The sequence below is a fragment of the Oncorhynchus nerka genome, unplaced genomic scaffold, assembly GCF_034236695.1.
Source record: "Oncorhynchus nerka isolate Pitt River unplaced genomic scaffold, Oner_Uvic_2.0 unplaced_scaffold_940, whole genome shotgun sequence".
Classification (NCBI taxonomy): Eukaryota; Metazoa; Chordata; class Actinopteri; order Salmoniformes; family Salmonidae; genus Oncorhynchus; species Oncorhynchus nerka.
The window spans coordinates 185001-211195 of NW_027040363.1; the positions used below are offsets into that span (position 1 = coordinate 185001).

General features: G+C 44.1%; 1 protein-coding gene across 1 annotated transcript in view; it reads left to right on the forward strand.

The window, feature by feature from the left end:
* The window catches only part of phip (pleckstrin homology domain interacting protein), a 171078-nt gene that overhangs the window by 114679 nt on the left and 30204 nt on the right, over window positions 1–26195 (forward strand). Inside the window, exons 27-36 of the mRNA XM_065016614.1 lie at window positions 829–953; window positions 1133–1215; window positions 3369–3480; window positions 5245–5306; window positions 6690–6845; window positions 10316–10436; window positions 11104–11229; window positions 16772–16847; window positions 16960–17019; window positions 23136–23303. Coding sequence (XP_064872686.1) covers window positions 829–953; window positions 1133–1215; window positions 3369–3480; window positions 5245–5306; window positions 6690–6845; window positions 10316–10436; window positions 11104–11229; window positions 16772–16847; window positions 16960–17019; window positions 23136–23303 — 1089 coding nt within the window. The remainder of the gene's footprint in view (window positions 1–828; window positions 954–1132; window positions 1216–3368; window positions 3481–5244; window positions 5307–6689; window positions 6846–10315; window positions 10437–11103; window positions 11230–16771; window positions 16848–16959; window positions 17020–23135; window positions 23304–26195) is intronic.

Consider the following 26195-nt stretch of genomic DNA (forward strand, 5'->3'; position numbering starts at 1 on the left):
ACCACACCACACCAACACCCCACCCCACCACCCCACCCCACCACCCCACCACCCCACCACACCACACCACCACCCCACCACCCCACCACACCACACCACCACCCCACCACACCACCCCACCACCCCACCACCACCCCACACCACCACCCCACCACCACCCCACCACCACCCCACCACCCCACCACCACCCCACCACCACCCCACCACCACCCCACCCCACCACACCACACCACCACCCCACCACCCCACCACCCCACCACACCACACCACCACCCCCACCACCCCACCACACCACCCCACCACCCCACCACACCACACCACCCCACCACCCCACCACCACCCCACCCCCACCACCACCCCACCACCACCCCACCACCACCCCACCACCCCACCACCACCCCACCACCCCACCACCACCCCACCACCCCACCACCACCCCACCACCACCCCACCCCACCCCACCACCCCACCACCACCCCACCACCACCCCACACCACCACCCCACCACCCCACCCCCCCACCCCACCACCCCACCACACACACCCCACCACCCCACCACACACACACACACCCCACCACCCCACCACACACACACACCACCACCCCACCACACACACACACCACCACCCCACCACACACACCCCACCACCCCACCCCACCACCCCACCACCACCCCACCACCACCCCACCACCCCACCACCCCACCCCACCACACCACCCCACCACCACACAAGGAAAAGACATGAATAAGATTGTCAGCTAAATTACTAAATCACCCTGACCTCAAGAAACAACTGTGTGTGTGTGTGTGTGTGTGTCTCTCTGTAGGAGCAGGAGCTGGTGAAGATAGTAGGGCTAAAGTATGAGGTTGGTCTCCCCTCTCTCTGCTGCCTCAAACTGGCCTTCCTGGACCCTGATACTGGCAAGCTGACTGGAGGCTCCTTCTCCATGAAGTAACCATACCTTACTCTGTGCTCTCTGTGTGTGTGTGCGTGTGTGTGTGTGTGTGTGTGCACAATTGTTACATTTACATTTACATTTAAGTCATTTAGCAGACGCTCTTATCCAGAGCGATTGTGACTGTGTTTCTGTGTTTGTGTGTTACTAACGTGGTATATGTGTGTTGTCATAGATACCACGACATGCCTGACGTGATTGACTTCCTGGTTCTGCGGCAGCAGTTTGATGATGCGAGAGACCACAACTGGACCATAGGTCAGTCTCTTTCTAAGGGCTCTGTGTCTGTGGCTAGGCCCATAGAGATGGATAGAGGTCTCATCATTGTATCTATGCCGTTTTGGGTAGGCCATAGAGATGGATAGAGGTCTCATCATTGTATCTATGCCGTTTTGGGTAGGCCATAGAGATGGATAGAGGTCTCATCATTGTATCTATGCCGTTTTGGGTAGGCCATAGAGATGGATAGAGGTCTCATCATTGTATCTATGCCGTTTGGGTAGGCCATAGAGATGGATAGAGGTCTCATCATTGTATCTATGCCGTTTTGGGTAGGCCATAGAGATGGATAGAGGTCTCATCATTGTATCTATGCCGTTTTGGGTAGGCCATAGAGATGGATAGAGGTCTCATCATTGTATCTATGCCGTTTTGGGTAGGCCATAGAGATGGATAGAGGTCTCATCATTGTATTTATGCCGTTTTGGGTAGGCCATAGAGATGGATAGAGGTCTCATCATTGTATTTATGCCGTTTTTGGTAGGCCATAGAGATGGATAGAGGTCTCATCATTGTATTTATGCCGTTTTGGGTAGGCCATAGAGATGGATAGAGGTCTCATCATTGTATTTATGCCGTTTTGGGTAGGCCATAGAGATGGATAGAGGTATCATCATTGTATCTATGACATTTTGGGTAGGCCATAGAGATGGATAGAGGTCTCATCATGGTATCTATGCCGTTATGGTGTTTGTGGTTGGCCCATAGAGATGGATAGAGGTCTCATTGTATTTATGCCGTTTTGGGTAGGCCATAGAGATGGATAGAGGTATCATCATTGTATCTATGCCGTTTTGGGTAGGCCATAGAGATGGATAGAGGTCTCATCATTGTATTTATGCCGTTTTGGGTAGGCCATAGAGATGGATAGAGGTCTCATCATTGTATTTATGCCGTTTTGGGTAGGCCATAGAGATGGATAGAGGTATCATCATTGTATCTATGCCGTTTTGGGTAGGCCATAGAGATGGATAGAGGTCTCATCATTGTATCTATGCCGTTTTGGTGTCTGTTTGGCCCATAGAGATGGATAGAGGTCTCATCATTGTATCTATGCCGTTTTGGTGTCTGTTTGGCCCATAGAGATGGATAGAGGTCTCATCATTGTATCTATGGCATTATGGTGTCTGTTTGGCACATAGAGATGGATAGAGGTCTCATCATTGTATCTATGGCATTATGGTGTCTGTGACAGCATAGAACATCTCCTTTTAAACTGCTCCATTTTCTTCTTCTTTTGTGTTTGAAGCATTAAGCTAATTTTGGTGATTTATCTCCTCCTGGAGTCCTGAACCAAATCTAATTTATTGTGGCCACTAGATTGTAGCAGTGATGTATCTTAACCATCCAGGTGACAGGTTCAGGTCAGTGATAGATGATACCTGGTGGTGTTGTAATTAGAAGTGACCTTGTCCCATCCAGGTGACAGGTTCAGGTCAGTGGTAGATGATACCTGGTGGGGTTGTAATTAGAAGTGACCTTGTCCCATCCAGGTGACAGGTTCAGGTCAGTGATAGATGATACCTGGTGGGGTTGTAATTAGAAGTGACCTTGTCCCATCCAGGTGACAGGTTCAGGTCAGTGATAGATGATACCTGGTGGTGTTGTAATTAGAAGTGACCTTGTCCCATCCAGGTGACAAGTTCAGGTCAGTGGTAGATGATACCTGGTGGTGTTGTAATTAGAAGAAACCTTGTCCCATCCAGGTGACAGGTTCAGGTCAGTGGTAGATGATACCTGGTGGTGTTGTAATTAGAAGACACCTTGTCCCATCCAGGTGACAGGTTCAGGTCAGTGGTAGATGATACCTGGTGGTGTTGTAATTAGAAGAAACCTTGTCCCATCCAGGTGACAGGTTCAGGTCAGTGGTAGATGATACCTGATGGTGTTGTAATTAGAAGTGACCTTGTCCCATCCAGGTGACAGGTTCAGGTCAGTGGTAGATGATACCTGGTGGTGTTGTAATTAGAAGACACCTTGTCCCATCCAGGTGACAGGTTCAGGTCAGTGGTAGATGATACCTGGTGGTGTTGTAATTAGAAGTGACCTTGTCCCATCCAGGTGACAGGTTCAGGTCAGTGGTAGATGATACCTGGTCGTGTTGTAATTAGAAGTGACCTTGTCCCATCCAGGTGACAGGTTCAGGTCGGTCATAGACGATGCCTGGTGGTTCGGGACCATTGAGGACCAAGAGCCCTTCCAACCAGAGTACCCAGACAGCCTGTTCCAATGCTACAACGTCTGGTAGGTTATAACATCTCTATGAACTTTCATAAACCTATAACCCTGTATAATGCCAGACAGACTTTTCCAATGCTACAATGTCTGGTATGTTATAACAACTCTATGAGCCTCAATAACCCTGTTCCAGTGTTCACAACATCTGGTAGGTTATAACACCTCTGAGCCTTCATAACCCTATAACCCTTCAGAACGCCAGACAGACTGTTCCAGTAATACATCATCTGGGAGGTTATAACACCTCTGAGCCTTCATAACCCTATAACCCTTCAGAACGCCAGACAGACTGTTCCAGTAATACATCATCTGGTAGGTTATAACACCTCTGAGCCTTCATAACCCTATAACCCTTCAGAACACCAGACAGACTGTTCGTTTTACTACATCTGGTAGGTTTGAACCCTGCATTAACCTTTATGACATGAAACATCCTTGATACTCATTTTTTTTGTTTTGTTTGTTTTTATCGATTTTACAAAAACACAAACATCAACACCTGTTATAATCCTTTAGCGTGATGATAATGTGTTTCCAGTCTAGCTGGGATAATGACGATGATGATGTGTACCCTGTCTAGCCGGGATAATGATGATGATGACAATGATGATAATGTATTTCCTGTCTAGCTGAGATAATGATTATGATAATGTGTTTCCAGTCTAGCTGGGATAATGACGATGATGATGTGTACCCTGTCCAGCCGGGATAATGATGATGATGACAATGATGATAATGTATTTCCTGTCTAGCTGAGATAATGATTATGATAATGTGTTTCCTGTCTAGCTGGGATAATGACGATGATGATGTGTACCCTGTCTAGCCGGGATAATGATGGTGATGACAATGATGATAATGTATTTCCTGTCTAGCTGAGATAATGATTATGATAATGTGTTTCCTGTCTAGCTGGGATAATGATGATGATGATGACAATGATGATAATGTATTTCCGGTCTAGCTGAGATAATGATTATGATCATGTGTTTCCTGTCTAGCTGGGATAATGCCGAAAATGATGATGATAATGTGTCCTGTCTAGCTGGGACAATGATGATGATAATGTATTTCCTGTCTAGCTGGGATAATGATGCTAATGATCATGCTAATGTGTTTCCTGTCTAGCTGGGATAATGATGACAACGATGATGCTAATGTGTTTCCTGTCTAGCTGGGAGAATGACGATAATGATGATGTGTTTCCTGTCCAGCTGTGATAATGATGACAACGATGCCGATAATGTGTTTCCTGTCTAGCTGGGATAATGACGATAATGATGATGTGTTTCCTGTCTAGCTGGGATAATGACGATAATGATGATGATAATGTGTTTCCTGTCTAGCTGGGAGAATGACGATAATGATGATGTGTTTCCTGTCCAGCTGTGATAATGATGACACCGATGATGATAATGCGTTTCCTGTCTAGCTGGGATAATGATGATAATGATGATGTGTTTCCTGTCCAGCTGGGATAATGCTGACGGTGATGATAATGTGTTCCCGTCTAGCTGGGATAATGACGATAATGATGATGTGTTTCCTGTCCAGCTGGGATAATGCTGACGGTGATGATAATGTGTTCCTGTCTAGCTGGGATAATGACGATAATGATGATGTGTTTCCTGTCCAGCTGGGATAATGATGATGATGATGATGATGATAATGTGTTTCCTGTCTAGCTGGGATAATGATGATGATGATGATGATAATGTGTGTCCTGTCCAGCTGGATGATAATGATGATGATAATGTGTGTCCTGTCTAGCTGGGATAATGGTGACACAGAGAAGATGAGTCCTTGGGACATGGAGCCTATCCCCAACGAGGGTAGGACACACACACACTTGTTAAACGCCTGTGTATCGTTCTGATGTGGTCCATCTGTAGTCTGTTGTTCTGATGATGTGTGGTCCATCTGTAGTCTGTTGTTCTGATGATGTGTGGTCCATCAGTAGTCTGTTGTTCTGATGATGTGTGGTCCATCAGTAGTCTGTTGTTCTGATGATGTGTGGTCCAACAGTAGTCTGTTGTTCTGATGATGTGTGGTTCATCAGTAGTCTGTTGTTCTGATGATGTGTGGTCCATCAGTAGTCTGTTGTTCTGATGATGTGTGGTCCATCAGTAGTCTGTTGTTCTGATGATGTGTGGTCCATCTGTAGTCTGTTGTTCTGATGATGTGTGGTCCAACAGTAGTCTGTTGTTCTGATGATGTGTGGTCCATCAGTAGTCTGTTGTTCTGATGATGTGTGGTCCAACAGTAGTCTGTTGTTCTGATGATGTGTGGTTCATCAGTAGTCTGTTGTTCTGATGATGTGTGGTCCATCAGTAGTCTGTTGTTCTGATGATGTGTGGTCCATCAGTAGTCTGTTGTTCTGATGATGTGTGGTCCATCAGTAGTCTGTTGTTCTGATGATGTGTGGTCCAACAGTAGTCTGTTGTTCTGATGATGTGTGGTCCATCAGTAGTCTGTTGTTCTGATGATGTGTGGTTCATCAGTAGTCTGTTGTTCTGATGATGTGTGGTTCATCAGTAGTCTGTTGTTCTGATGATGTGTGGTCCAACAGTAGTCTGTTGTTCTGATGATGTGTGGTCCAACAGTAGTCTGTTGTTCTGATGATGTGTGGTCCAAGAGTAGTCTGTTGTTCTGATGATGTGTGGTCCAACAGTAGTCTGTTGTTCTGATGATGTGTGGTCCATCAGTAGTCTGTTGTTCTGATGATGTGTGGTTCATCAGTAGTCTGTTGTTCTGATGATGTGTGGTCCAACAGTAGTCTGTTGTTCTGATGATGTGTGGTCCAACAGTAGTCTGTTGTTCTGATGATGTGTGGTTCATCAGTAGTCTGTTGTTCTGATGATGTGTGGTTCATCAGTAGTCTGTTGTTCTGATGATGTGTGGTCCATCAGTAGTCTGTTGTTCTGATGATGTGTGGTTCATCAGTAGTCTGTTGTTCTGATGATGTGTGGTCCATCAGTAGTCTGTTGTTCTGATGATGTGTGGTCCATCAGTAGTCTGTTGTTCTGATGATGTGTGGTCCATCAGTAGTCTGTTGTTCTGATGATGTGTGGTTCATCAGTAGTCTGTTGTTCTGATGATGTGTGGTCCATCAGTAGTCTGTTGTTCTGATGATGTGTGGTCCAACAGTAGTCTGTTGTTCTGATGATGTGTGGTTCATCAGTAGTCTGTTGTTCTGATGATGTGTGGTCCATCAGTAGTGTTTCCAGAGGAGCTGGGTCAGAGCGTTCCTCTAACGGAGGAGGAGCAGAGAGAGCTGCTGTATGTTCCCCTGGAGGGGGAGTGGGGCGCCGCCACGCGGAACCACGAGTGTCAACGCATCGTCAACGCCATCGACCAGCTTACCACACTCGGTATGACCTCATCACCACAAGACACAGTGACACACAGCTGACGCACTCTGACATCAAGAGATACAGTTGAAGTCGGAAATTTACATACACCTTAGCCAAATACATTTAAACTCCGTTTTTCACAATTCCTGGCATTTAATCCTAGTAACAATTCCCTGTTTTAGGTCAGTTAGGATCACCACTTTATTTTAAGAATGTGAAATGTCAGAATAATAGTAGAGAGAATGATTTATTTCTGCTTTTATTTCTTTCATCACATTCCCAGTGGGTCAGAAATGTACATACACTCAATTACTATTTGGTAGCATTGCCTTTAAATTGTTTAACTTGGGTCAAATGTTTTGGGTAGTCTTCCACAAGCTTCCCACAATAAGTTTGGTGAATATTGGCCCATTCCTCCTGACGGAGCTGGTGTAACTGAGTCAGGTTTGTAGGCCTCCTTGCTGGCACATGCTTTTTCAGTTCTGCCCAAACATTTTCTATAGGATTGAGGTCAGGGCTTTGTGATGGCCACTCCAATACCTTGACTTTGTTGTCCTTAAGCCATTTTGCCAAAACTTTGGAAGTATGCTTGGGGTCATTGTCCATTTGGAAGACCCATTTGCGACAAAGCTTTAACTTCCTAACTGATGTCTTGAGATGTTGCTTCAGTATATCCACATAATTTTTCTTTCTCATAATGCCATGTATTTTTTGAAGGGCACCAGTCCCTCCTGCAGCAAAGTACCCCACAACATGATGCTGCCGCCCCTGTGCTTCACGGTTGGGATGGTGTTCTTCGGCTTGCAAGCCTCCCTCTTTTTCCTCCAAACATAACGATGGTCATTATGGACAAACAGTTCTATTTTTGTTTCATCAGTCCAGAGGACATTTCTCCAAAAAGTACGATCTTTGTCCCCATGTGCAGTTGCAAACTTTAGTCTGTCTTTCTTATGGCGGTTTTGCAGCAGTGGCTTCTTCCTTGCTGAGCGGCCTTTCAGGTTATGTCGATATATGACTCGTTTTACTGTGGATATAGATACTTTTGTACCTGTTTCCTCCAGCATCTTCACCACGTCTTTTGCTGTTGTTCTGGGATTGATTTGCACTTTTCGCACCAAAGTACCTTCATCTCTAGGAGACAGAACGAAAGCGTCTCCTTCCTGAGCGGTATGACGGCTGCGTGGTCCCATGGTGTTGATACTTGCGTACTATTGTTTGTACAGATGAACGTGGTACCTTCAGGTGTTTGGAAATTGCTCCCAAGGATGAACCAGACTTGTGGACGTCTACAATTTTTTTGTCTGAGGTCTTGACTGATTTCTTTTGATTTTCCCATTATGTCAAACAAAGAGGCACGGAGTTTGAAGGTAGGCCTTGAAATACATCCACAGGTACACCTCCAATTGACTCAAATTATGTCAATTAGCCTATCAGGTGCTTCTAAAGCCATGACATAATTTTCTGGAATTTTCCAAGCAGTTTAAAGGCACAGTCAACTTAGTGTATGTAAACTTCTGACCCACTGGAATTGTGATACAGTGAATTATAAGTGAAATAATATGTCTGTAAACAATTATTGGAAAAATGACTTGTGTCATGTACAAAGTAGATGTCCTAACCGACTTGCCAAAACTATAGTTTGTTAACAAGAAATGTGTGCAGTGGTTGAAAAACTAGTTTTGATGACTCCAACCTAAGTGTATGTAAACTTCCGATTTCAACTGTATGTTGTTAAATCCAGAGATACTTAGAAAGAAGGAAATCCCAGCGGTCAATGAATGGAGAAACGTATAATACCCCACCCAGCATCCTGTCTCCAATCTACGGACTATTCCAAAGCAATTACAGAGGACAAACCCATTATCTCACATCTCTGAAAATATTTCTAATGTTGTATTTCTTGTTGACGTAATTCATGCTGATGTTGGTTTTTTGAGCTAGCTCGGTATGACCTCATCAGCATTGAATTGCCCAGAATGCACTGTAGAGCCCATTGACGACACATGGTCAATGTACACAATAGGCGTCAATACAATCCCAATGGTGTTTCCCATCTCCTCAAAAATATCTCTGGTCAATCCAGCTCATAATTGGGCTTCACTTCACATAATATACTGTACATTACATCACAGTTTACATATCATACTAGACATCCCATACACTGAACAGTGACCTGGGCTCCCTCTAGTGGAATGATGGAGACACAGTACACTAACACACCCTTCTCTCTGTCTCTCTTTCTCTCTTACTCTCGCTCTCTGTCTCTGTCTCTCGTTCTCTCTCGTTCTCTCTCTGTCGCTCTCTGTCTCTCTCTCTCTCTGTCTGTCTCTCTCTCTCTGTCTCTCTCTGTCTCTCTCTCTCTGTCTGTCTCTCTCTCTCTGTGTCTGTCTGTCTCTCTATCCCTCTCTATCAATTCAATTTAAAGGCTTTATTGGCATGGGAAACATATTTTAACATTGCCAAAGCAAGTGAAGTAGATAATAAACAAAAGTGAAATAAACAATAAAAATTAACAGGAAACATTACACTCACAGAAGTTCCAAAAGAATAAAGACATTACAAATGTCATATTATGTATATTCACAGTGTTGTAACGATGTGCAAATAGTTAAAGTACAAAAGGGGAAAATAAATAAACATAAATATGGGTTGTATTTACAATGGTGTTTGTTCTTCACTGGTTGCCCGTTTCTCGTGGCATACAGGTCACAAATCTTGCTGCTGTGATGTCAGACTGGTATTTCACCCAGTAGATATGGGACTTTATCAACATTGGGTTGGTTTCTGGATCTGTGTAATCTGAGGGAAATATGTGTCTCTAATATGGTCATAGATTTGGAGTTTAGGAAGTTCAGTTTCCACCTTATTTTATGTGCAGTGTGCACATCTGCCTTCAGCATCCTTTCTCAATAGCAAGACTATTTTTTAAATTTTTAAATTTTTAATTTATTTGTTATTTTACCAGGTAAGTTGACTGAGAACACATTCTCATTTACAGCAACGACCTGGGGAATAGTCACAGGGGAGAGGAGGGGGATGAATGAGTCAATTGTAAACTGGGGGTAACCGTGATGGTTTGAGGGCCAAAAGACTTCACCCTACACAGGGCAGTAACCCCAATCATGCTATGACTATGCTCACTGAGTCTGTACATAGTCAAAGCTTTCCTTAGGTTTGGGTCAGTCACAGTGGTCAGGTATTCTGCCACTGTGTACTCTCTGTTTAGGGCCAAATAGCATTCTAGTTTGCTATGTTTTTTTTGTTAATTCTGTCCAATGTGTCAAGTAATTCTCTTTTTGTTTTCACATGATTTGGTTGCGTCTCCTCCCCCTCCCTCCCCCTCCCTCCCTCCCTCCCCCTCCCTCCCTCCTCCCTCCCTCCCTCCCTCCCTCCCTCCCTCCCTCCCTCCCTCCCTCCTCTCTCTCCCTCCCTCCCTCCCTCCCTCCCTGCTCCCTCCCTCCCTTCCTTCCTTCCTCTCTCTCCTCTAGATGTAGCTGTACCGTTCGCCTTGCCAGTAGATCTCCAGGCTTATCCTTCCTACTGTACTGTAGTAGCCTACCTCACGGACCTCAGCACCATACGGTCCAGGCTGGAGAACCGCTTCTACAGGTACCACGAGGACAGAGTGTGTGTGTGTGTGCGTGTGTGTGTGAGGACAGTGTGTGTGTGAGGACAGTGTGTGCGTGTGTGTGTGAGGACAGTGTGTGTGTGAGGACAGTGTGTGTGTGTGTGTGTGAGGACAGTGTGTGTGTGTGTGTGAGGACAGTGTGTGTGTGTGAGGACAGTGTGTGTGTGTGAGGACAGTGTGTGTGAGGACAGTGTGTGTGTGTGGACAGTGTGTGTGAGGACAGTGTGTGTGTGTGAGGACAGTGTGTGTGAGGACAGTGTGTGTGTGTATGGACAGTGTGTTTGTGTGTGAACTGTGTGTGTGAGGACAGTGTGTGTGAGGACAGTGTGTGTGAGGACAGTGTGTGTGTGTATGGACAGTGTGTTTGTGTGTGAACTGTGTGTGTGAGGACAGTGTGTGTGTGTGAGGACAGTGTGTGTGAGGACAGTGTGTGTGTGTATGGACAGTGTGTTTGCGTGTGAACTGTGTGTGTGAGGACAGTGTGTGTGAGGACAGTGTGTGTGAGGACAGTGTGTGTGAGGACAGTGTGTGTGTGTGAGGACAGTGTGTGTGAGGACAGTGTGTGTGTGTGTATGGACAGTGTGTTTGTGTGTGAACTGTGTGTGTGAGGACAGTGTGTGTGAGTGTAACAGTGTATCTCCTCCATAGGCGTATGTCATCGTTGATGTGGGAGGTGCGTTATATTGAACACAACGCTCAAACCTTTAATGAAATTGGAGCCTTCATCGTTAAAACGGCCAAGTTCGTCTCTGACCTCATGCTCAGCTTCATCAAGTAAGACTCTACTGTTACTATATATATTATACACTGACAAATAACTATAGTTATAACTGTTACTGATAGTACCACTACAGTTCATTACTTCCGGCGCCGACTGAGATGGCCGCCTCGCTTCGCGTTCCTAGGAAACTATGCAGTTTTTTGTTTTTTTACGTGTTATTTCTTACATTAGTACCCCAGGTCATCTTAGGTTTCATTACATACAGTCGAGAAGAACTACTGAATATAAGATCAGCGTCAACTCACCATCAGTACGACCAAGAATATGTTTTCCGCGACGCGGATCCGGTGTTCTGCCTTACAAACAGGACAACGGAATGGATCGCATGCAGCGACCCCAAAAAACGACTCCGAAAAAGAGGGAAACGAGGCGGTGTTCTGGTCAGACTCCGAAAAAGGGCACATCGCGCACCACTCCCCAGCATTCTTCTTGCCAATGTCCAGTCTCTTGACAACAAGGTTGATGAAATCCCAGCAAGGGTAGCATTCCAGAGGGACATCAGAGACGCATTCCAGAGGGACATCAGAGACTGCAACGTTCTCTGCTTCACGGAAACATGGCTTACTGGGAAGACGCTATCCGATGCGGTGCAGCCAACGGGTTTCTCCACGCATCGCGCCGACAGAAACAAACATCTTTCTGGTAAGAAGAGTGGCGGGGGCGTATGCCTCATGACTAACGAGACATGGTGTGATGAAGGAAACATACAGGAACTCAAATCCTTCTGTTCACCTGATTTAGAATTCCTCACAATCAAATGTAGACCGCATTATCTACCAAGAGAATTCTCTTCGATTATAATCACAGCCGTATATATCCCCCCCCAAGCAGACACATCGATGGCTCTGAACGAACTTTATTTAACTCTTTGCAAACTGGAAACCATTTATCCGGAGGCTGCATTCATTGTAGCTGGGGATTTTAACAAAGCTAATCTGAAAACAAGACTCCCTAAATTTTATCAGCATATCGATTGCGCAACCAGGGGTGGTAAAACCTTGGATCATTGTTACTCTAACTTCCGCGACGCATATAAGGCCCTGCCCCGCCCCCTTTCGGAAAAGCTGACCACGACTCCATTTTGCTGATCCCTGCCTACAGGCAGAAACTAAAACAAGAGGCTCCCACGCTGAGGTCTGTCCAACGCTGGTCAGACCAAGCTGACTCCACACTCCAAGACTGCTTCCATCACGTGGACTGGGACATGTTTCGTATTGCGTCAGATGGAAATATTGACGAATACGCTGATTCGGTGTGCGAGTTCATTAGAACGTGCGTCGAAGATGTCGTTCCCATAGCAACGATAAAAACATTCCCAAACCAGAAACCGTGGATTGATGGCAGCATTCGCGTGAAACTGAAAGCACGAACCACTGCTTTTAATCAGGGCAAGGTGTCTGGTAACATGTCCGAATATAAACAATGCAGCTATTCCCTCCCAAGGCTATTAAACAAGCTAGCGTCAGTACAGAGACAAAGTGGAATCTCAATTCAATGGCTCAGACACAAGAGGCATGTGGCAGGGTCTACAGTCAATCACGGACTACAAGAAGAAACCCAGCCCAGTCACGGACCAGGATGTCTTGCTCCCAGGCAGACTAAATAACTTTTTTGCCCGCTTTGAGGACAATACAGTGCCACTGACACGGCCTGCAACGAAAACATGCGGTCTCTCCTTCACTGCAGCCGAGGTGAGTAAGACATTTAAACGTGTTAACCCTCGCAAGGCTGCAGGCCCAGGCGGCATCCCCAGCCGCGCCCTCAGAGCATGCGCAGACCAGCTGGCGGTGTGTTTACGGACATATTCAATCAATCCCTATACCAGTCTGCTGTTCCCACATGCTTCAAGAGGGCCACCATTGTTCCTGTTCCCAAGAAAGCTAAGGTAACTGAGCTAAGCGACTACCGCCCCGTAGCACTCACTTCCGTCATCATGAAGTGCTTTGAGAGACTAGTCAAGGACCATATCACCTCCACCCTACCTGACACCCTAGACCCACTCCAATTTGCTTACCGCCCAAATAGGTCCACAGACGATGCAATCTCAACCACACTGCACACTGCCCTAACCCACCTGGACAAGAGGAATACCTATGTGAGAATGCTGTTCATCGACTACAGCTCGGCATTCAACACCATAGTACCCTCCAAGCTCGTCATCAAGCTCGAGACCCTGGGTCTCGGCCCCCCCTGTGCAACTGGGTACTGGACTTCCTGACGGGCCGCCCCAGGTGGTGAGGGTAGGCAACAACATCTCCTCCCCGCTTATCCTCAACACGGGGCCCACAAGGGTGCGTTCTGAGCCCTCTCCTGTACTCCCTGTTCACCCACGACTGCGTGGCCACGCACGCCTCCAACTCAATCATCAAGTTTGCGGACGACACAACAGTGGTAGGCTTGATTACCAACAACGACGAGACGGCCTACAGGGAGGAGGTGAGGGCCCTCGGAGTGTGGTGTCAGGAAAATAACCTCACACTCAACGTCAACAAAACTAAGGAGATGATTGTGGACTTCAGGAAACAGCAGAGGGAACACCCCCTATCCACATCGATGGATCAGTAGTGGAGAGGGTAGCAAGTTTTAAGTTCCTCGGCATACACATCACAGACAAACTGAATTGGTCCACTCACACTGACAGCGTCGTGAAGAAGGCGCAGCAGCGCCTCTTCAACCTCAGGAGGCTGAAGAAATTCGGCTTGTCACCAAAAGCACTCACAAACTTCTACAGATGCACAATCGAGAGCATCCTGGCGAGCTGTATCACCGCCTGGTACGGCAACTGCTCCGCCCTCAACCGTAAGGCTCTCCAGAGGGTAGTGAGGTCTGCACAACGCATCACCGGGGCAAACTACCTGCCCTCCAGGACACCTACACCACCCGATGTTACAGGAAGGCCATAAAGATCATCAAGGACATCAACCACCGAACCACTGCCTGTTCACCCCACTATCATCCAGAAGGCGAGGTCAGTACAGGTGCATCAAAGCTGGGACCGAGAGACTGAAAAACAGCTTCTATCTCAAGGCCATCAGACTGTTAAACAGCCACCACTAACATTGAGTGGCTGCTGCCAACACACTGTCATTGACACTGACCCAACTCCAGCCACTTTAATAATGGGAATTGATGGGAAATGATGTAAATATATCACTAGCCACTTTAAACAATGCTACCTTATATAATGTTACTTACCCTACATTATTCATCTCATATGCATACGTATATACTGTACTCTACATCATCGACTGCATCCTTATGTAATACATGTATCACTAGCCACTTTAACTATGCGACTTTGTTTACTTTGTCTACATACTCATCTCATATGTATATACTGTACTCGATACCATCTACTGTATGCTGCTCTGTACCATCACTCATTCATATATCCTTATGTACATATTCCTTATCCCCTTACACTGTGTATAAGACAGTAGTTTTGGAATTGTTAGTTAGATTACTTGTTGGTTATCACTGCATTGTCGGAACTAGAAGCACAAGCATTTCGCTACACTCGCATTAACATCTGCTAACCATGTGTATGTGACAAATAAAAATTTGATTTGATTTGATTTATTCAGACCCCTTGACTTTTCCCACAAAAAGGTGAGGTACAGCCTTATTCTAGAATGGATTAAATAGTTTTTCCCCCCTCATCAGTCAACACACAACCCCATAATGACAAAGCAAAAAAAGTCAGCAAATTTATTAAATATTACATTTACGTAAGTATTCACACCCTTTTCTCCCTACTTTGTTGTAGCACCTTTGGCAGCGATTACAGCCTCGAGTCTTCTTGGGTTTGACGCTACAAGCTGGGCACACCTGTATTTGGGGAGTTTCTCCTATTCTTCTCTGCAAATCCTCTCAAGCTCTGTCAGGTTGGATGGGGAGCGTTGCTGCTCAGCTATTTTCAGGTCTCTCCAGAGATGTTGGATCGGGTTCATGTCTGGGCTCTGGCCGGGCCACTCTAGGACATTCATAGTCTTGTCCTGAAGCCACTCATGCGTTGTCTTGCCTGTGTGCTTAGAGTCATTGTTCTGTTGGAAGGTGACTCTTCGCCCCAGTCTGAAGTCCTGAGAGCTCTGGAACAGGTTTTCATCAAGGATCTCTCTGTACTTTGTTCTGTTCATCTTTCCCTTGATCCTGACTAGTCTCCCAGTCCCTGCCGCAGAAACACATCCTCACAGCATGATGCTGCCACCACCGTGCTTCACCGTAGGGATGGTGCCAGGTTTCCTCCAGACCTGACACTTGATATTAATGCTACATAGTTTAATATTGGTTTCACCATGTATCTCATGTATCTCATGGTCTGAGTCTTTAGGTGCCTTTTGATAAACTCCAAGCGGGCTGTCATGTGCCTTTTACTGAGGAGTGGCTTCTTTTTGGCCACTCTACCATAAAGGCCTGATTTGTGGAGTGCTGCAGAGATAGTTATCCGTCTGGAAGGTTCTCCCATTTCCACAGAGGAACTCTGGAGCTCTGTCAGAGTGAAGAGTCTTGATGGTTCCAAACGTCTTCCAAATAACAATGACAGTTGTGTTCTTGGGGACCTTCAATCCTGCAGAAATGTTTTGGTACAGATCTGTACCTCAACACAATCTTGTCTTAGAGCTCTACGGACAATTCCTTAGGCCTCGTGGCCTAGTTTTTGCTCTGACATGCACTGTCAACTGTGGGACCTTATATAGACAGGTGTGTGCCTTTCCAAATCATGTCCAATTAATTGAATTTATTACAGGTTGACTTCAGTCATAGCAAAGTGTCTGAATATAATATTTGTATTTGTTTATTTTTTATTTTCTTTGCAAAAAATTTTTTAAACCTGTTTTCCCTTTGTCATTATGGGGTGTAGATTGTCGAGGATACATTTGTGGGGGAATCCATTTGAGAATAAGGCTGTAACGTAACCAAATGTGGAAAATACTCAAGCGGTCTGAGTACCTTCCGAATGAACTGTACATATGTTGAAGAGGGTGGGGCTTAAGATGCATCCCTGTCTCACCCCACGGCCCTGTGGAAAGAAATGTGAATTTGTATAGCAGACAGTGTCACCAGCAAAGCACCATCACACCTCCTCCATGCTTCACGGTGGGAACGACACATGCAGAGATCATCCATTCACCTTCTCTGCGTCTCACAAAGACACAGTGGTTAGAACCAAAAATCTCAAATTTGAATTTCATCAGACCAAAGGACAGATTTCCACCGGTCTAATGTTCATTGCTCCTATTTCTTGGCCGAACGAAGCAAGTCTATTCTTCTTATTGGTGTCCTTTAGTAGTGGTTTCTTTGCAGCAATTTGACCATGAAGGCCTGATTCACATAGTCTCCTCTGAACAGTTGATGTCAAGATGTGTCTTTTGTTATAGAGCCAAAAATATTATCCACACATCTTCGTGTTGTTGTTTGTTTAGTTTAGTGTGTTCCAATTTTCACCTCTCTCTCTCTCTCTCTCTCTCTCTCTCTCTCTCTCTCTCTTCCTTTCGTTTACCACCTCACTCTCTCTCATCTCTCTCTCTATCCCAGGGATCCCACTATGACTGACATTATTCCTCTGTACAACACCATGAAGAAGACTGCTTTCTCTGACACCGAGGATGAGGTATGTCTTTATCTTTTTTACTTTGTTATGTGTAAACACTAACAGTAGTAGAAACAGAAAGAGTATCCTATATGTTCCTATATGTTGATGTTGTGTTTCCATGGTGATGTAGGATGATGAAGATGAAGATGAAGATACGGACACTCCTGGAACGTCCACACGAAACAGGAAGGTAACACACCTCATCACACCTCTGATTAGCCTGAACCTGAGTTATGCTGTTACCACTGAGGCTCTGATTAGCCTGAACCTGAGTTATACGGTTACCACTGAGGCTCTGATTAGCCTGAACCTGAGTTATACTGCTACCACTGAGGCCCTGATTAGCCTGAACCTGAGTTATACCGCTACCACTGAGGCTCTGATTAGCCTGAACCTGAGTTATACCGCTACCACTGAGGCTCTGATTAGCCTGAACCTGAGTTATACCGCTACCACTGAGGCCCTGATTAGCCTGAACCTGAGTTATACCGCTACCACTGAGGCCCTGCAACTGAAAACATTGATATACTATATAGATGAAGGTCTCTGAAACTCACTTAGATACAGCAATACATGGTTTCAACATGTTCAGAAGAGACAGGAATGCCAATGGTGGAGGTGTAGCCATTTATATCTGGAACCATATTCCTGCAAAGCTTAGAGAGGATTTCATTACTACTGTTGAAGTAATATGGCTACAGGTTCATCTGCCTCACCTAAAGCCCATTCTGGTGGAAGCTGCTATAGACCAGTCAGTATCTGGATAATGTTAAATACTGTTGAAGTAATATGGCTACAGGTTCATCTGCCTCACCTAAAGCCCATTCTGGTGGAAGCTGCTATAGACCACCAAGTGCTAACAGTCAGTATCTGGATAACATGTGAGAAATGCTTGATAATGTATCTGATATCAACAGAGAGGTTTATTTTCTGGATGATATAAATATTGACTGGCTTTCATCAAGCTTCCCACTCAAGAGAACTTCAAACTTTAGTCAATCTACCAGTGTAGTTACAAACACTACAGGAATGAAATCATCAACATGTATTGATCACATCTTTACTAACGCTGCAGAAATCTGCTCTAAAGCAGTATCCAGATCCATCAGATGTAGTGATCATAATTATAGCAGCCATATCTGGGACAACCAAAGACTAGACTAGTCTAGAAGAAGTCAGACAAAAGGTTTTGTATTGGATTCCAATGTTGAAGATGTGAAACATATTTGTTGGTCTGATGTAATGAGGAACATCCTGCACTTTAAGCATTTCTGAAATTGATTCTTCCGGTTACTGACAGGCATAAATAAACTGGCTGTTAAAACGGGCCCCACGGATAGATGATTAAATAACTGCATGGTTGAAAGGGATGAGGCTAAGGGAATGGCAAATAAGTCTTGACAACACAGAAGATTGGCAAACATACAGTACATTGAGAAATAACGTAACTAAATTGAGCAAAAAGAAAAAAAAGAAACTAATATGAAACAAAGTTAAATGATTAAAAAAATAATGAAAGTAAAAAGCTCTGGAGTTCTCGGCAGAAAAGCTAACACAGCTCCGTTCTTCATTGAAGCTGATGGCTCATTCATAACAAAACCCTTTTCTATTGGAAACTACCTTAATAACTTTGTGGTTGACTAGATTAACTCATTTAGGGGTAACACTTTAACAGTGTCATAATCATGTCATAATATGACATAACCTGTCATAATATGTCATAACCGTATCATAATATGTCATAACCATATCATAATATGTCATAACCGTATCATAATATGTCATAACCGTATCATAATATGACATAACCGTATCATAATATGACATAACCGTATCATAATATGACATAACCGTATCATAATATGTCATAACCGTATCATAATATGTCATAACCGTATCATAATATGTCATAACCGTATCATAATATGACATTACAGCTGACACAATTTGGCATAACCTGTCATAGTATGTCATAACCTGTCATAGTATGTTATAACCTGTCATAGTATGTCATAACCTGTCATAGTATGTCATAACCTGTCATAGTATGTCATAACCTGTCATAGTATGTTATAACCTGTCATAGTATGTCATAACCTGTCATAGTATGTTATAACCTGTCATAGTATGTCATAACCTGTCATAGTATGTCATAACCTGTCATAGTATGTCATAACCTGTCATAGTATGTCATAACCTGTCATAGTATGTCATGACCTGTCATAGTATGTCATAACCTGTCATAGTATGTCATAACCTGTCATAGTATGTCATGACCTGTCATAGTATGTCATGACCTGTCATAGTATGTTATAACCTGTCATAGTATGTCATAACCTGTCATAGTATGTCATAACCTGTCATAGTATGTCATAACCTGTCATAGTATGTCATAACCTGTCATAGTATGTCATGACCTGTCATAGTATGTCATGACCTGTCATAGTATGTCATAACCTGTCATAGTATGTCATAACCTGTCATAGTATGTCATAACCTGTCATAGTATGTTATAACCTGTCATAGTATGTCATAACCTGTCATAGTATGTCATGACCTGTCATAGTATGTTATAACCTGTCATAGTATGTCATAACCTGTCATAGTATGTCATAACCTGTCATGACCCGTATATCGTGTTATTTTATGGCTGGTTATAACACCTACATAAGAGTATCAAATATGTTCAAATACATATTTTTCCATACTCCTGCAATCAGCAACAGAGCATTGCGGTAGGTGCATGTTGGACATCAATGTGTGCGCAATTACAATGATAATTGAACATGATTAATTAAAAAATAAATATATAATATAAACATACTGTTGACAGTATGGTGTAACATTCCTATGGTGTAATGGAATGTTTTGCCTTGTGTGGTTTTGTGTGTTTTGACACTCTCATGTAGGTGTCATAACCAGCCATAAAATATTGCAATATACTGTATGTCACAACAGGTTTAAATATATTTGTCATGACAGTGTTATTTATGACCATATTATAACAGGTTATGGCAAGTTTATGTTCGCTGTTATAACATATTATGACCATGCTGGGTGTCAAGTAAAGTGTTTCCAACTTAGGCATGACATGCAAACAACAAATGCTGAGCCTTCACATTCATGCACAACGAACCAAATAACGAAAGACTGTAGCTTTGAATTCCACAATGTGGACGAGGTGAAACAATTATTGCTATCTGTAAATAAGGACAAACCACCTGGAAACGAAAACCTGAATACATTGTGACTCCTGTTTGCCACATCTTCAATATAAGCCTAGGAGTGTGCCCTCAGGGCTGGAGGGAGGTAAAGGTTATTCCACTGCCCAGAAATACACTACATGACCAAAATAATATGGACACCAGCTTATCAAACATCTCATTCCAAAATCATGGGCATTAATATGGAGTTGGTCCCCCCCTTTGCTGCTATAACAGCCTCCGCTCTTCTGGGAAGGCTTTCCACTAGATGTTGTAACATTGCTGCAGGGACTTGCTTCCAATCAGCCACAAGAGCATTAGTGAGGTTGGGCACTGATGTTGGGCGATTAGGCTCGTAGTCGGTGTTCTAATTCATCCCAAAGGTGTTCGATGGGGTTGAGGTCAGGGCTCTTTGCAAGCCATTCAAGTTCTTCCACATCGATCTCAACAAACCACTTCTGTATGGACCTCGCTTTGTCATGCCTAAACAGGAAAGGGCCTTACCCAAACTGTTGCCACAAAGTTGGAGGCAAAGAATTGTCTAGAATGTCATTGTATGCTGTAGCATTAAGGTTTCCCTTCACTGAAACTAAGTGCCTGAACCATGAAAAACTGCACCAGACAATTATTTCTCCTCCACCAAACTTTACACTTGGCACTATGCATTGTGGGAAGTAGTGTTCTCCTGGCATCTGCCAAACCCAGATTTGTCTGCTGGATGGTGAAGCGTGATTCATCACTCCAGAGAACGCATTTCCACTGCTCCAGAGTCCAATGGCAGCGAGTTTTACACCACTCCAGCCGACACTTGGCAATGCGTATGGTGATTTTAGGCTTGTGTGCGTGCGGCTTCTCGGCCACGGAAACCCATTTCCTGAAGCTCCCAACAAGCAGTTATTGTGCTGACGTTGCTTCCAGAGGCAGTTTGGAATGCGGTAGTGAGTGTTACAACTGTTGACAGATGATTTGTACGTGCTACACGCTTTGGCACTCGGGCGGTCCAGTTCTGCTTCAGCACTCTGCGGTCCCGTTCTGTTTCAGCACTCGGGCGGTCCCGTTCTGTTTCAGCACTCGGGCGGTCCCGTTCTGTTTCAGCACTCTGCGGTCCCGTTCTGTTTCAGCATCGGTGGTCCCGTTCTGCTTCAGCACTCTGTGTCTGAATAGTTTCCAAATGCACTGTATGTGATACGTGACTATCTTAAGATTAATGCACTAGATTCACTCTAGATGGGAGCTTCTGCTGAATGGATCAATTGTAATGGATAAGTATATTTATGTACAGAAATGACAGAAAGTTGAACAGAAATGCAGTGTAGACATTGTTAATGTTGTAAATGACTATTGTAGCTGGAAACGGCAGAATATGGAATAACTACATTTGCGTACAGAGACCCATTATCAGCAACCATCACTTCTGTGTTCCAATGGCACTTTGTGTTAGCTAATCCAAGTTTATCATTTTAAAAGGCTAATTGATTATTTGAAAACCCTTTTGCAATTATGTTAGCACAGCTGAAAACTGTTGTCCTGATTAAAGAAGCAATAAAACTGGCCTTCTTTAGACTAGTTGAGTATCTTGAGCATCAGCATTTGTGGGTTCGATTACAGGCTCAAAATGGCCAGAAACATAGACCTTTCTTCTGAAACTCGTCAGTCTATTCTTGTTCTGAGAAATGAAGGCTATTTCATGTGAGAAATTGCCAAGAAACTGAATATCTCGTACAACGCTGTGTACTACTCCCTTCACAGAACAGCGCAAAGTGGCCCTAACCAGAAAAGAAAGAAGAGTGGGAGGCCCCGGTGCACAACTGAGCAAGAGGACAAGTACATTAGAGTGTCTAGTTTGAGAAACAGACGCCTCACAAGTCCTCCACTGGCAGCTTCATTAAATAGTACCCACAAAACACCAGTCTCAACGACCAACAGTGAAGAGGCGACTCCGGGATGCTGGCCTTCTAGGCAGAGTTGCAAAGAAAAAGCCATATCTCAGACTGGCCAATAAAAAGAAAAGATTAAGATGGGCAAAAGAGCACAGACACTGGACAGAGGAACAATGTAAAAAAGTGTTATGGACAGACAAATCTAAGTTTGAGGATCACAAAGAAGAACATTGGTTGACACCATCTGTCAATCATGGTGGAGGCAATGTCAAATCAAATCAAATGTATTTATATAGCCCTTCGTACATCAGCTGATATCTCAAAGTGCTGTACAGAAACCCAGCCTAAAACCCCAAACAGCAAGCAATGCAGGTGTAGAAGCACGATGTGATGGTCTGTGGGTGCTTTGGTGGTGGTAAAGTGGGAGATTTGTACAGGGTCAAAGGGATCTTGAAGAAGGAAGGCTATCACTCCATTTTGCAACGCCATGCCATATCCTCTGGACGGTGCTTAATTGGAGCCAATTTCCTCCTACAACAGGACAATGACCCAAAGCACAGCTCCAAACTATGCAAGAGCTATTTAGGGAAGACGTCAGCTGGTATTCTATCTATAATGGAGTGGCCAGCACAGTCACCGGATCTCAGCCCTATTGAGCTGTTGTTGGAACAGCTTGACCGTATGGTAACTATGTAGGGAGCCAGCAGTCAGCTGGTATTCTGTCTATAATGGAGTGGCCAGCACAGTCACCGGATCTCAGCCCTATTGAGCTGTTGTGGGAGCAGCTTGACCGTAAGAAGTGCCCATCAAGCCAATCCATCTGGTGGGAGGTGCTTCAGGAAGCATGGGGTGAAATCTCTTCAGATGTCCTCAACTATCTGACAACTAGAATGACAAAGGTCTACAAGGCTGTTATTGCTGCAAATGGAGGATTCTTTGACTAAAACAAAGTTTGAAGGACACAATTATTCTTAAAAAATAAAAATCATTATTTATATAACTTTTTCAACGTCGTGCCTATATTTCCTATTCATTTTGCTACTCATTTCGTATATGTTTTCATGGAAAACGAGGACATTTCTAAGTGACCCCAAACTTTTGAACGGTCGTGGATATTATGTATTTTATTTGTTGTTTCCTGTTTGGAGCCCAGGAAGAGTAGCTTCAGCTAATTGGAGATGCTGATAAATACATAGTTGTGCTGATGATATGATGTGTATTAGGGTCGTGGCGTTGGTCTGCAGCAGCTGCAGCGTGGCGGTGGTGTAAGGCGAGGCCGGCCCTTAGACCCCCAGGCCTGGCGGGGGCGCAGCAAGGAGCTGATAGACCTGCTCTTCCAGTGTGAAGACTCAGAACCCTTCAGACAACCTGTCGACCTGGAACAGTACCCCGTAAATACCTGTCTCACTTCTTTACATACCTGTCTCAACTCTTTACATACCTGTCTCACCTCTTTACATACCTGTCTCACTTCTTTACATACCTGTCTCACCACTTTACATACCTGTCTCACCTCTTTACATACCTGTCTCAACTCTTTACATACCTGTCTCACATCTTTACATACCTGTCTCACTTCTTTACATACCTGTCTCACATCTTTACATACCTGTCTCAACTCTTTACATACCTGTCTCACATCTTTACATACCTGTCTCACATCTTTACATACCTGTCTCACATCTTTACATACCTGTCTCACATCTTTACATACCTGTCTCACTCTTTACATCTGTCTCACTTCTTTACATACCTGTCTCACCTCTTTTACATACCTGTCTCACTTCTTTACATACCTGTCTCACCTCTTTACATACCTGTCTCACATCTTTACATACCTGTCTCACTTCTTTACATACCTGTCTCACTTCTTTACATACCTGTCTCACTTCTTTACATACCTGTCTCACCTCTTTACATACCTGTCTCACCTCTTTACATACCTGTCTCAACTCTTTACATACCTGTCTCACCTCTTTACATACCTGTCTCACTTCTTTACATACCTGTCTCACTTCTTTACATACCTGTCTCACATCTTTACATACCTGTCTCACCTCTTTACATACCTGTCTCACCACTTTACATACATGTCTCACTTCTTTACATACCTGTCTCACCTCTTTTACATACCTGTCTCACTTCTTTACATACATGTCTCACTTCTTTACATACCTGTCTCACCTCTTTTACATACCTGTCTCACTTCTTTACATACCTGTCTCACCTCTTTACATACCTGTCTCACCTCTTTACATACCTGTCTCACCTCTTTACATACCTGTCTCACCACTTTACATACCTGTCTCACTTCTTTACATACCTGTCTCACCTCTTTACATACCTGTCTCACCTCTTTACATACCTGTCTCACTTCTTTACATACCTGTCTCACCACTTTACATACATGTCTCACTTCTTTACATACCTGTCTCACCTCTTTTACATACCTGTCTCACTTCTTTACATAACTGTCTCACTTCTTTACATACCTGTCTCACCACTTTACATACATGTCTCACTTCTTTACATACCTGTCTCACCTCTTTTACATACCTGTCTCACTTCTTTACATAACTGTCTCACTTCTTTACATACCTGTCTCACCTCTTTTACATACCTGTCTCACTTCTTTACATAACTGTCTCACTTCTTTACATACATGTCTCACCTCTTTACATACCTGTCTCACCACTTTACATACCTGTCTCACTTCTTTACATACCTGTCTCACCTCTTTACATACCTGTCTCACCACTTTACATACCTGTCTCACTTCTTTACATACCTGTCTCACCTCTTTACATACCTGTCTCACTTCTTTACATACCTGTCTCACTTCTTTACATACCTGTCTCACAACTTTATACATACCTGTCTCACTTCTTTACATACCTGTCTAACCTCTTTACATACCTGTCTCACCACTTTACATACCTGTCTCACTTCTTTACATACCTGTCTCACCACTTTACATACCTGTCTCACTACTTTACATACCTGTCTCACCTCTTTAAATACCTGTCTCACCTCTTTACATACCTGTCTCACCTCTTTACATACCTGTCTCACCTCTTTACATACCTGTCTCACCTCTTTACATACCTGTCTCACCTCTTTAAATACATGTCTCACCACTTTACATACCTGTCTCACCTCTTTAAATGCCTGTCTCACCTCTTTACATAGCTGTCTCACCTCTTTAAATACCTGTCTCACCACTTTACATACCTGTCTCAACTCTCTACTCAACTGTCTCACCACTTAGCATACCTGTCTCACCACTTAGCATACCTGTCTCACCACTTTACATACCTGTCTCACCTCTTTACATACCTGTCTCAATTCTTTACATACCTGTCTCACCTATTTACATACCTGTCTCTAACCTGTCTGTCTCTAACCTGTCTGTCTGTCTCTAACCTGTCTATCTCTAACCTGTCTGTCTCTAACCTGTCTGTCTGTCTGTAACCTGTCTGTCTCTAACCTGGTCTGACAATCTATCTCTCTCTCTTCCATGTCTGTCTCTAACCTGTCTGTCTGTCTCTAACCTGTCTGTCCCTAACCTGTCTGTCTTTCTCTAACCTGTCTGTCTGTCTTTAGCCTGTCTGTCTGTCTTTCTGTCTCTAACCTGTCTGTCTGTATAACCTGGTCTGTATCTAACCTGTCTGTCTGTCTCTAACCTGTCTGTATGTCTGTAACCTGTCTGTCCCTAACCTGTCTGTCTGTCTCTAACCTGTCTGTCTGTCTTTAACCTGTCTGTCTGTCTCTAACCTGTCTTTCTGTCTCTAACCTGTCTGTCTGTATAACCTGGACTGTCTCTAACCTGTCTGTCTGTCTCTAACCTGTATGTCTGTACAACCTGGTCTGACTCTAACCTGTCTGTCTCTCTCTAACCTGTCTGTCTCTCTCTAACCTGTCTGTCTCTAACCTGGTCTGTCTCTAACCTGTCTGTCTCTAACCTGTCTGTCTCTAACCTGGTCTGACAATCTACCTCTCTTGCTTACATGTCTGTCTGTATAACCTGGTCTGTCTCTAACCTGTCTGTCTGTCTCTAACCTGTATGTCTGTCTCTAACCTGTCTGTCTGTATAACCTGGTCTGTCTCTAACCTGTCTGTCTCTCTCCAACCTGTCTGTCTGTCTCTAACCTGGTTTTCTGTCTCTAACCTGTCTGTCTGTATAACCAGGTCTGTCTCTAACCTGGTCTGTCTCTAACCTGTCTGTCTCTAACCTGTCTGTCTCTAACCTGTCTGTCTCTAACCTGTCTGTCTGTATAACTTGG